Source organism: Petaurus breviceps, unplaced genomic scaffold (genome assembly GCF_028583685.1).
Source record: "Petaurus breviceps papuanus isolate PSGF00001 unplaced genomic scaffold, PetGlider_PUasm1.0 90825, whole genome shotgun sequence".
In the NCBI taxonomy this organism is placed as follows: Eukaryota; Metazoa; Chordata; class Mammalia; order Diprotodontia; family Petauridae; genus Petaurus; species Petaurus breviceps.
In genome coordinates this window covers 21,573,626-21,586,019 of record NW_027187353.1, presented here as the reverse complement: position 1 = coordinate 21,586,019, position 12,394 = coordinate 21,573,626, and the positions used below count along the sequence as shown (strand labels likewise).

Genomic DNA, 12,394 nt, shown 5'->3' with positions numbered 1-12,394 from the left:
CCCCCTCCCCTCCCCCTCCTCTTCCCTTCTCTCCCCTCCTCCTCCCTCCTAGCTATCGTTTCTATGCTTTTCAGTTTTGCAAAGTGCTTTCCTTATGTCATCTCATTTGACCCTCCCAGCAGCCCTGGGAGGGAGGGAGGTGCTCTGATTATCCCCTTTTTACAGGTGAGAAAAGTGAGGAGCAGAAGTTGAGTGACTTGGCCAGGGTCACCCAGTGTCAGAGGCGCCTCATGATTCCAAGTCCCCGGTGCCAGGCTGCTTTGACAAGTGTTTTTTGCAGGATGTTCCCCCTCTGCCCACCCTTCTTAGGATCACAAGGGACCTCAGGCTGTACAATCTGATCCCCTAAGAAACTAAGAAAGTTGTCCAAGGCAGGGAAGGACCAGGAGGAGGATTTGGACCCAAATTCTCAGAGGACAGAGGCAGGGTTCTTTGCGCTGTAAAAGACCCAAGAGCTGAGGGTTCTAGCAGGGCCCCAAATGTCGCCAACATCCCCCTCCACCATCCCCCTCTCTTCCTCTCTTGTAGCTTCTCCAGGATCATGCATCAGACAGTGACCGAGTTGGCCCCTAACTGTAAGGTGAAATTCCTCCTCTCAGAAGATGGCAGTGGGAAGGGAGCGGCTCTCATCTCGGCTGTTGGGGTGAGGCTCCGGGACGCCAAGGCGAAGGCCAGCTAAGAGCCCTGCCCTCAGAGGAGCTTCTCCCCCCTCCTCTCTCTCTCTCTCTCTCTCTCTCTCTCTCTCTCTCTCTCTCTGCACTCCTCCATCTTCCTTCCTTGGGTAGCCTGAACTGAATGCACACCAGACCCTGCCGATGTATGGAGCCCTGTACACCTCAAGGCATAAAGAACTTGGGTGCAAAATTGAGTGTGTGCTGTCGATAATATCTCTCACCCCGGGAGCCCCATCCTTCCTGCCCCTCCCTGTCACCTTATCCCCTTCCCAGTCACTGTTCTGCATGTTTTCATTTCCATTGGGTCGTCCAATTTCCACACGTGAGTTAGTGAAGTCAACTCCTAATTTGTATAGTCATCTAAGTTATTTATTGATTTGACGTGAAAAATTCCAGCCGCCCAACAGACTCTACTCCTCTGCTGCCCTTGGGAACGTATCCACTCTGTGAAATGTATTATCACGGCAAATTGTGTCTAGACACCCACTGCTGCCCTGGAGTTACCCAGAAACCAGAGGGCTCCTTCCATCCCAGTAATGAAAGCCAGTTGTCTCACTTCCTAAGGTCCCTGTTGGGAAGGGGCCATGCTGGGCTGTGCTGTGAGGGTCCGGTGATTAGCTGCTGCATATGATGGTCTAGCCCCGTGTTTGTGTGTGTGTGTGTGTGTGTGTGTGTGTGTGTGTGTGTGTGTGTGAGAGAGGGAGGGTCCAGAAGGGGCCTCACCTCAGTTCTTCTCCCCCCGTCCCCTGAAGGATCTTTCTTGCCTCCTGTCTTATTTACCCTTGGCCTGCCTCATTGTTTTCATGGGCCATTTTGTGTGAGTCGGTAAACTCTGTACCATTCCAACAGTCAGAGCCTTGCTCGGACTGATCGTAGGTGTGGGAGGGGGCTGCTTCTCAAAGGGTGGCCAAACCAAAATGCCCTGTAGATTCCCGTGAATATGGGGGCTTCTGGTTGGGTTTGGGGCACATAGATATATGTCATGTCCCCAAGCCCATTCTTCTCTCCAGCCCTGCCCAGGAAGACTCGACTCGGTGTGACTGTGTGTTGTTTCCTTCCGTGTTGTGTGTGATGAAGGTCTCTCCTTCTCTGTGTCTAGTACTGTATCTCAGCAGTCATCCTGCCAGTTTCCCTCACTCTGCCAGTAGTCTCCAACCAGAGTGTCCCCCCCCTCCTTCTCATCATGATGAGGGAATGAGATGGAGAGTCAGTCTCACTGGCTTCCTCACCTTCCCTAGCTGGGGCCCAGGGGAAGCCACATAAAATCCTAGGATGAAAGAGGTGAAACTCAAGGGACCTCGAAAATGAAAGTGACTTGTCCTAGGTCACACAGTTCAGTGGCAGAGGCAGGATTTGAACCCAGAGCCGGTGTTCTTTAAACTGGACCGTATAGAATTGGAGATGGGAGGGCCTGGTTTGAATTTCATGAGGAGACGGGGATAAACCGCTCTTCTACCTGCCATTTCCAAACCAAGGCCCTTCTGTCCCTCTTTGGCCCAATCTGGAGACATGAAGCCAAGTAGATTCTCTCCTGCCTAGTTGTTCCCATGCAGACACTAATGATCCTTTGAACCGGCATGCGTCCTGCCAGGGCCAGGTGAAGCTGGCAGGCTCCATGTTTACCTCTTCCTGTTCATGAATTGCTCCCTCCCATGGGAGGAATTCACCTGGCCCCAACCCCCAGCTCCACTCTGCCTCCAAGAGTCTCCGCCTCTGGCTTCCTTGTCCCCAGCCGCCATCCCCTTCATGGATCCTGTGTTCACCTGTGTCCTGATGCACTGTGGTTGACTGAATGTTGTGAGGTACCGCGTTTGTCTGCTTTGCTATTCCTGCAGTTTGTGGTGTGTCCACCTTCAGGGACTGCATGCCCACTTGGTTAGGACAGGGAGGAAGTCCTTCCATTTGTTGCATCAGCAGTGACCGTGCTCCATGCTCGCGGCAAAGTGATATTTGTGGAGAAAACAGACGAACATCATTAAAATTTTTGATGTCGGCTCAATGGTGTCCAGTCATTCTTTCTGTAGAATCTTGGGCATGAAGGTGTGGTATCTCAGAAGGGAAATAGGGTTGTCGTTTTTTTTTTCCCATTAAACTGATCAAGGCCCAGCGTTCCCTGAAAACTGGGGGTGGCTGTCATGGTCTTATCCGTGTGGGCTTAAGGTCATGGAGCCAGCAAGCCAGCCTTCACCTGTGCACAATGGGCAGGCAGGCTCCTGGGTAAACACACTTAGGTCTGCTTGTCTCCTGAGGCTCTTTCTACAGGGGACCCATGAGTCCATGCGGAATGTGTGCAGGGATCTAAACAAGGCCCCTGCCTTTTCTTGGCTTATTCATTGATATCTTTGGTGAGTAATGGTGGTGATTTGAGCAGCAGATCCCAGTAGAAATGAACAGTGTATGGATACCATCTGCCTTGCCTCTCCTGCCTGGATTCTCTCCCTACCAGAGGTCCAGAATTCACATCTTCCTTCCCTGAGGTATGTATTCATGGGTGCATAGATTTAGAGTTAGAGGGACCATGGAGTCCATCAGATCCAATTCCCTCATCCCTCATTCATATGAGAGAGGATCCAAAGCTTAAGTTAGGTGATTTATCCAGGATCATGTTTGAAGTGTGCTGAGGACAGAATTTGAATTCAAATTTCAGCTCTTTTAACATGAACCTTCTTGACTGGAGACCATGTGAGGGCAAACTAAGTATGGTTAACTATACTTAACCAGTGCCACGTCAGATTATGTTGTCATGTCCAGTAGGACCACCTGGACATTACTCATGAACCTCCTGCTTTTTACCTCCAGCTCTGGCCACTATAATCCAGTCAACACAATCATTATTCCTGTAAAGAAAGTCCTGTTTACTCTATAGCTTCACTCAAAAGTCTGAGAGATAGGTCCTATTATTCCCATTTTACAGATAGGGAAACTGAAACTGAGAGACATTATATGACTTGCCTAGGATCCCATAGTTAGAAAGTGTCTGAGGATTGACTTGAACTCGGGTCTTCCTGACTCAGGCCAGCCCTCCATCCACCATGCCACAACTTCTTCCTCTCAGGGACCAGCCCCGAGCCCTGCAAAGCACCAGATTCTAGTGAGCCCCTACAAGTTCACCAGGCACAGCATTTCTTGGGCCCATTCTGTGGTGCCTTGCCTATCAGATCTGGAGCTCTGTTCATTCCCAGAATCCTAGAGCTTTGAAGGGATCTCAGAAGCCATCTCATCCGGCCACCACATAGGCAGCCTGCTCTCTACCAGTGGTCTCATCCAGCCTGCACTTGACCTCTAGAGAGTGAACTCTATGTCCTTGTGTGCAGACCATGCAGACCATTCCACTTCTGAACCGCTGTGATGGTTTAATAGTTTTTCTTTAAATCCATCCAGGATTGGCTTCTCTACAGACTGGGTCTGGAGGCAGGAGGTGAATGTTAGCAGCAATCTAAGCCACACACCACCCATTTTACAGATGAGAAAACTGAGACCCTTAATCACATAGGTAGTAAGCATGATTGACAGTAGATTGTTACAGGCCTTTTCTTGGCAGCAATTATCTATAGCCAGGGCCTAGAAAGAAGGGGAAAGGGGAAGGAAGATGCTAGCCACTGAACCAAGTGATTTAAAAATATTATCTCCTCACTAACATGATTAACAGCATGTGAGAATCTACTTACATCCTTTTAAAAAAATTACGTGAGTGTCTGCAGGAGCAGGCTTGTCAAATGTGCCTTTTAAATAGGAGGTTTGCTCCCTAGGCTGTCTTCCCCACATCCTAGGAAAGAGGGGGAAGGGGCACAGCCTAGTGAATAGAAAGCTGGTTTCAGAATCAAGAAGGCCTTGGGTTCAAGCCCTGCTTCTGAGACGTACTGGCTGTGTGAGTCAAAGCAAGCCACTGAACTTCTCTGGGCTCTCAAAGACTAAGTTGCTCAGCTTTGCCAATAATGGGAGTCTTCTCACCACGGGTTCCCTACACCAATGGTGTCAAACCTATATAGGAACTAGGGGCTACTGGGACAAAAGGATCCCTGCTGGCCTTGTTGTTAGAAAACCACATAATGTTATCTATGTTTTATTGCGTTTTTATTATTTTGGGAAATATTTCTCAATTGTATTTTAATCTGGGTCAGCTCACACTTGGAAGACTTGTGAGTCACATGTAGGCATAGTTGACAGCCCTGCCCTACACCAGTGAAATTACAGGTTTGGTCCAAAGAAAATTAAAATGACAAAGAAATAAAGATCATTGGGAACATGGCTGTGGCCAAATCCAGAGCATCCTTGGAGGGCTCTCTCTACCTCCCAGTTTCTCTGGGAATATGGCTTGGAAAAAGTAGAAGGAGTCCTGACCTGGCACCCAGGAGACCTTGTTAAAGTTCAGGGCTGACTTGTTCTGTGGCCTGGGTCACTGCACTCAATGAGGGACTTGGATAATATCTCAAAAGTCCCTTCTAGTCCTAACTTCCTGATCCTATCATCTCATAACACTTATAATCACAAATTTTTTATGAGTTAAATTTTTAAAAAATTAATCAAAATCTGTCTTCTTTCCCTCCCGTCTCCCCAAATGCAAAAGAAAGAAACCCAGGACCCTTGTAATAAATCTATATAATCAAGAAAAATAATTTTCTCACGCATTTTCATACCCTATATTTATGCATCTTAATTAAACAATTTTTAAAAGATTGATTTCTCCCCTTCTTCCTCCTCCACCTGACAAAGCAAGAAAAATAAAACCCTCTGTTAAAAACAAGCAAACACATTTCCAAATTGTCTCTGTCTAAAATAATTATGCCTCAATCTCCCCAGAGTCCGTCAACTCTCATCAGGAGGTGGAAGGAATGTCTTATCAAGAGACCTCTGGAATGATGGTAGGTCATTGTGCTAATCACAGTTGTTAAGTCAATTACAGCTGATCATTGTTACACTATCATGGTTACTGTAGCAATTATTCTCCTGGTTCTTCTCACTTCACTTTGTACCAGTTCATATAAGTCTTCCCAGGTTTTTCTGAAACCATTCTCCCCATCATTTGTGTAGCACAATAGTATTCTATCACTTTCATAAACCTGAACTTGTTCCCCACCGATGGCATGCATTTATTTTTACCCTTACTAGATTACAAGTTCCTTGAGGGCAGGGGCCATGTCTTATTTCTCTTTCCATCTGAGCAGAGACTTTATAGGATTTAGAACTAGAAGAAACCTTAGAAATCATCCAGTTCAAATTCCTTCTTGTACAATTGGGGAAACAGGCCCAGAGAGGTGAAGTGACTCGGCCAAAATCACACAGCCAATAAATGGCAGAGCCCTAATTCCAGCCTCTAGGCCTCAGTTTCCTCATTGTGAAGTGAGGGTAATGAGACACACCTTATTTAGTGTATGAGGTTATTGTAACAATCAAATACAAATATTTTAGAGAGGAGGATATCCTTGCTCATCTGCAGGGGAGAGGCCATCACTGACTGGTGGTTTAGGAGACTTCCTTGTCTTTGAAGCTTCTTGCTTCCACCCATGCACCGGCATTAATAATGACAACTGATATTAATAGTATTGTGCTCCTAAGTCTGCAAGGTGTTATCTTTTTTTTTTTTTAGCCTCACAACAACCTGGTGAGGTAGATAATACAAATGTTAATAGTCCTATTTTACAGATGAGGAGACCGAGGCTCTAGGGGTTAAATGGTCACATGACCATGGTCACACAACTAGAAAGGGTCAGAGGTAGGATTAGAACCCAGGTCTTTCTGACCTCAACTCTTGTACTGGTTTGTGTGTGTGGCTGGGGGGGGGGAGGGGACCTTATATAGAGCTGGGAATATTGGTTGGAAGGGTTTTTCCTTTATTTGGCTTTGGTGTGTGAATCCTGAGGAGTCAGAATGAGAGAACCAGGCTTCTGGCTCTTTGTTCTTCAAAGACATACACAGCTCAGACTGTCTTCTCTGATCCTAGTTTCATGATGTTGTGTGGGTTTTAAAAAATTTATTCTGATGGAAAATCAAAATTTTATTTTCTCTAGTCAACATTTTATAGTAGAAAGAACAAAGGATTAGAGCCAGAAGACCAGGATTTGAATCCCAGCTCTGACATAATAATAATTTGGTGGCTTCCCTCTTGGGCTCCTCTATGAGATGGGGGCTGGGGGGTGGAGGGAGGTGTTAGATGCCAAGTCTTTTCTTTTTCTAAAAGTACAGCATTCCTTCTTTAGAGCTGTCAAGGACCTCACCAGGTCATCCAGTCCATAGAGAACAAGACTGAGTCCCAGACAAGTGAAGTGACTTAGCTCAGGTCACACAGGTGTGAGAGAGGGGTTTCAACACAGACATTCCAGTGAGCACATTCACCCTTATACCCCACTTGGTGGTGTGGTGGGAGCCTCATAAACATGGCGACCTATGTGGCTTAGGGTCACCTTAACAGAGTTAAGTGCTACAAGGCTATCTAATAAAGGTCCAGCTACCCCTGGGAAGGGTATTAAGCTGTTTTCTGGGGCTGAACTAGCTGACAGTTCACTCATGGAAGTACAGATCCTTTTATACATATCTTACGTACCTTTGAGGTATTGGTAAGGAGAATGCTTTATATATATATATGTATATATATATGTATATATATACATATATATTAATTAGTGTTTTATTTTTTCCAATTGCATGTAAAAACAATTTTCAGCATTTGTTTTTAAATTTTTGAGTTCCAAATTCTCTCCCTCCCTCTGCATCACCCTCATTGAGAAGGTCAACCCAATTCGATATAGGCTATACAAGTGACTAACATACTACATGTATATTAGTCACATTGTAAAAGAAAACATAGACCAAAAAACCCCAAGAAAAAATAAAGCAAAAAAGTCTGCTTCAACCTGCATTCAGGAGGAAAGCATTTTTCATCATAAATCCTTCCGAGTTGTCTTGGATCACGAAATGGCTGAGAAGAGCTAAGTCATTCACAGTTGATCATCTTACAAGATTGCTGTTGCTGGCATGGCATTAGGAGAGCACTGTCAAAAATTAAAGTGATGTATAAATATCAGCTGATATTCTCTGTTGTCCGGTTTTGGTGACTGCTTTGGTTTGTTGTTGTTGCTACTGCTGTTTTTGGCACAAACCCAACTTTATAGAATTCCAATGCTTGAACTAGGAAGCCCCCTTAGAAAAAGTTATCTGTCTGCCAAGGGACATTGCCTGTTTTTTGCTTTCCACTAGACAGTTATGGACTGACTTTCCAAATGGAATATTGCTGTTTCCAAGGGAGGAGTTGGGGTGGGGGGAGACTCCAGCAAAGCCATCAGAGTTTGCTAGGAAGCTGGAACCCAAGGTCTCCCTCCTGATGGTTGGGGGTTTCTGGGAAAGATGCTTTTCTGGCAGAGAGTGACATTTTGTTGTGGTTTTTGTGGATGGTCAACATTGACTGTCTCTGGAAGAGTTTTAGCTTGTCTTCATCAGATGGGGTGACCCAGGGACAGCAGCAAAAGGCAAGTCGAAAGCCAGAGCGAAACCTAGGGAATGGAATGTTCTGGTGAATCTAGCATTCGGGTTAATGGAGAGTGACCCAGAAGAACAATGGGAAGGCAAAGCCATCCGCTCCCGTCATCAAAGCTTCATCAGGTTCCAAAGGTGATCGATCTGGCTTTGCCAGTCGAGCCAAACTTGGGCATTGTAGATACAAAGCTGAAAAGGCTTCAGGTACTGCCTGGGTGACAGATCCCACCTAGCTTAGCAATGGTGCCCGGGACTTAATTATTTAATAAATACTACTCACTGACTGACCAGCTTAGCTTAGAGAGGCTCATCTCCAACATCTCAGCTACCAGGTCATGAACCCTTTAGCAGCAGAGACCCATGAAAGAGACAAAAATCCAAAATGGCCTCCATTCCCATGTAGCCTGTCATTCTGCTTTTGTAGTTATGGTGCCATGATGGTGGAAAGTGGACAAGAGGTTGCTGAGGAACACACAATTTTAGATTGTTGATAAATATTGCCTGTTGGTGGTCTAAAGGTGAGATCTTTGTCAAGGGATGAGCAAACTGACATATTACTGTGGGAACTGAGCCACATGGATGTTGACATTCATGCATGCTATAAATGAAACCAGAGATAACATGAAGAAATGGCTGACGGATAGAAGGATGGCTCCCAGGTTCCCCTGGGAAGGGTCAGTTAAAGAGGCAAGCTGGATAGCTTTCACCATGTGCCCAAAGGCCCCAGGAAGCATCATTTTATGTGACAATAGGTCACAATGAATGTCAACAAAAAGGCCACCATGAAGATAATTGTAGCTTATGCCACAGAGAATGAAGATGGAAACCTAATCTATGAAAAGCTTGTCAACATCATCCAAGCCAAGAGAACATATAGCTTGGTTCTATTACTTGTGAGGGGACTATAAGAAGAAGCTAGGAATTCGAGTTTTAGATTTTTTTTTTTACCAAACCTGTCATTTCTCTGAATATGGGAGCTCCTATCCATACAGGTTGGCACCTTCTCGGTACCTTCTAGAGAGTTGCTTAGGATACTACTAAAAGGTTCAGTGACTTGCTCATACAAGGCAGAAATCAAACCCAGGTCTTCTCAATTTGGGGGTTTCTATCTACTGTGTAGATTAAGAAAAAAACTCAAAGGCTATATGCTATTCAGAAACCTCGCTTTCCTCACCTGTAAGATGGGGATACTAAAATCTATAGTACTTACCTGCAGGTATATAATGAATTCTATCTTCATGAAGTCAGATATAAAGTAAACTCTGAACATCGCTCCCCAAAATGAAACTGACTACATCTTGACAGAAAACAATTGGTTGTGAAGGAAAAATCATTTCTAAAGACATTTGTGTGTAGTCACATCATTAATTAACAAGCTTCATAAAGGTCAAGATTGGCATCAAATTGGAAGGATAAGGAGAGGTGGCATTGCACACAATTACAACAGATCCAGCTCAGTCTACTTAAATAACCCGTTGATTATGGAAAATGGATAAAATGAAGACATTGATTTTGACCACCACCATTTCTTAGGGAAGATTAACTGATATAAAACAATCACCACAATGAGAAGGCCAGACTAGCCCAGAAACCTTATAAGTCAGCAAATCTTTTATTTTCTTGCCAACCAGAAAGATCTGATAGCCAAGCGCAATGATGGTTTAATATGTATAAAATGGAATTGACTTCTGAAACAACAAAATACAACAGGAAAGGAAAAAAGCCTGTAGGAATTTGAGAGAGAAATCAGTCAGATCACCCCAAGAGCAGTTGTAGATAAGATAGCTAATACATACAAAATCGATGGGCCAATGTTTCATTTTCAATATGCACATGGTCTATAATATCGGATGAAGAAATCCAAAAAGAGTAGACAGACCTCACCAAGTATACCCAAGAGAAATCTGTAATAGAGAGGAAGTAGAAGATTGATTTTTAAGATATTTGAAAGGAAAAATTCCCCCAAAAATTATTACAAAAAAAATTATCAAGAAGACAGTTGATCTATATGCCTACTTTCTCAAAATACATCATCCTCATGTTCCACACAGGTAAAATTAAATTGATGATGAATGCCCAGATGATGACATTCAGTTGAATGGGCAACCCATTAATTTTTTCCATCAGCATGTAGATGTGGGACAGATGCTACAAATGTATGATGAGTCAGGACCAGAATGAACTGGGAGAAGGAAGGTAGGTTGACTTGCCTTTGGGAAGTCTATTTTTTTCACATCAGCATTCTCCCAGTGACACTTGTGTGGCTTTGAATTATGGATTACTGCAGTCTGGACAGTCAAAATTGCTGGTGACTAGAGACTTAGACCTGGATTAGAATCCCACCTTTGTGACTTATCTGTGTGACCTCTTAGCTTCCCTATCTGTAAAATGTTTCTTTCGATTCTAAATCTGATGCTAATGTATATGCCCTTTGTGCCATCATGATGATCATATGAGAAAATAATAGTTAACATTTTATGTAGCAGTTTATTATATATATTATCTCATTTGATCCTCACAACAACCCAATGAGGTAGGTCCCCCATTTTAGAGATGAAGAAACTGAAGCTGAGAGAGGTTTTAAATGACTTGTCTAGGGTTACACCCCTAGTTAGTGTGAAGCAAGATTTGTATTCAAGTCTGGTACTCTATTCATACCTCACAGGGTAATTATGAGGGTCCAATGAGGGAATGTATGCAAAGCATCGCCACATTGGTCAGCTATTATTGTGATTGCTGTTGTGGAAGGCCTCAAAGGCCAAGCTGAAGAGCCTAGGCTCGGGCCTGTGGGAGACTCACCTTTGGTTGAGACAGCAGTAGATGATGGGGTTGTACATGGTGGAGCTCATGGCCAGCCAAAAGAGGGCCAGGTAGACCTGCTGGATAAACTTGTGGCAATAAATGTCTTGACGGAAGGTGCCCAGGATGAAGTAGAGGTGATAGGGCAGCCAGCAGATGGCAAAAGTCACCACCACAGCCACCATGGTCTTCACAAACTGCTGGGAGGAGGGAAAAAGAGCCTGGGGTCATTAGTCCAGCTGCCACATTCTGTTCTGGGAAATCCAAAGGGCTGAGAACATAGGCCCCTGTCCTCAGGCAGCTTCTAGTTTACTGGGAGGGACAGGCCACTGGATCCACCCCCCAAGAACCACAGAACAATTCCCAGGTATCTTTGAACACGGTTTTCCTGGAGAAGACCAGAGACAGGCACGCCGATGGGCACGTGATGGCTGTCTCCAAGGATCACGCTGAGCCTCGGCCCATCGCAGGGTCTTCAGTAGGTTTCTGCATCTTTTACATGGTCAGCAGTGATGTGCACGCCCCCGGCTCACCCTCCTATACTGGGGCAGCTATGGATGCCTCGTGCTTGAGAGCATTATCTCCCATCCCGTTTCACTTGCAGATGTTTCTTCCCTCCCTTTCCTTGGCCCAGCCCTCAAAAATAATTATTATAGCTGGCATTTACACAAGGTTTGCAAAGTGCTTTTTATAATCTCATTCAAGTGAGGGAGGTATTCCTGGCACAATTCTCCCCATTTTACAGGTGAGTAAATTGGAGCTCAGGGACATTAAGTGATTTACTTCTAGTAACCTGACTAGGATGTCAGATGAGGGGGATCTGAACCCAGGTCTGCCTGGCTCGAAACCCAGCCCTGGATCCACTGTACCATAGCAACACCCTCCATGGCACCCCTTCCTCCTCAGACTGGAGATGCTCCCCCCCAGTCACCCATGCCCTCTTTCCCTAAACTACTGGGTAGAGCATTTGGCCTGGAGTCAGAAAGACCTGAGTTCAAATTTGACCTCAGACACTTCTTAGCTGGGTGACCCTGGGCAAGGCACTTAAAATCTGCCTGCCTCAGTTTCTTCATCCCTAAATGGGGATAATAATGGCATCCATCTCTTTTCTAGGATTATTGAGGGGATAGAATAGGACAATATTTCTAAAGTGTCTGGCACAAAGTAGACACTTAACAAATGCTTGTCCCCCCCCCCCATATATATAAATGGTGTCTCCCCTGGCAGAATGAATTTTCTTCCTTTCTCTCTCTCTCTTTCCTTCCTTCCTTCCCTCCTCCCTCCCTCCCTCTCTTTCTCCCTTCCTTCCTTTCTCTCTTTCTCTCTCTCTCTCCCTCCCTTCCTCCCTTTCTTTCTTTCTTTCTCTTTCTTTCTTTCTTTCTTTCTTTCTTTCTTTCTTTCTTTCTTTCTTTCTTTCTTTCTTTCTTTCTTTCTTTCTTTCTTTCTTTCTT

The 12,394-nt window shown here is 44.9% G+C and overlaps 2 protein-coding genes across 2 annotated transcripts in view; one reads left to right on the top strand and one right to left on the bottom strand.

Annotated features, from left to right (window-relative positions):
• The window catches only part of HK1 (hexokinase 1), a 92,613-nt gene extending 89,940 nt beyond the window's left edge, over positions 1 to 2,673 (top strand). Inside the window, exon 18 of the mRNA XM_069071462.1 lies at positions 529 to 2,673. Within this exon, the coding sequence (XP_068927563.1) occupies positions 529 to 679 (151 nt within the window). The 3' untranslated portion in view covers positions 680 to 2,673. The remainder of the gene's footprint in view (positions 1 to 528) is intronic.
• A 4,592-nt stretch (positions 2,674 to 7,265) lies between these two features.
• Positions 7,266 to 12,394, bottom strand: part of TACR2 (tachykinin receptor 2) — a 12,448-nt gene continuing 7,319 nt past the window's right edge. Inside the window, exons 4-5 of the mRNA XM_069071558.1 lie at positions 10,944 to 11,143; positions 7,266 to 8,161 (exon numbers count right to left, since the gene is read on the bottom strand). Coding sequence (XP_068927659.1) covers positions 7,951 to 8,161; positions 10,944 to 11,143 — 411 coding nt within the window. The 3' untranslated portion in view covers positions 7,266 to 7,950. The remainder of the gene's footprint in view (positions 8,162 to 10,943; positions 11,144 to 12,394) is intronic.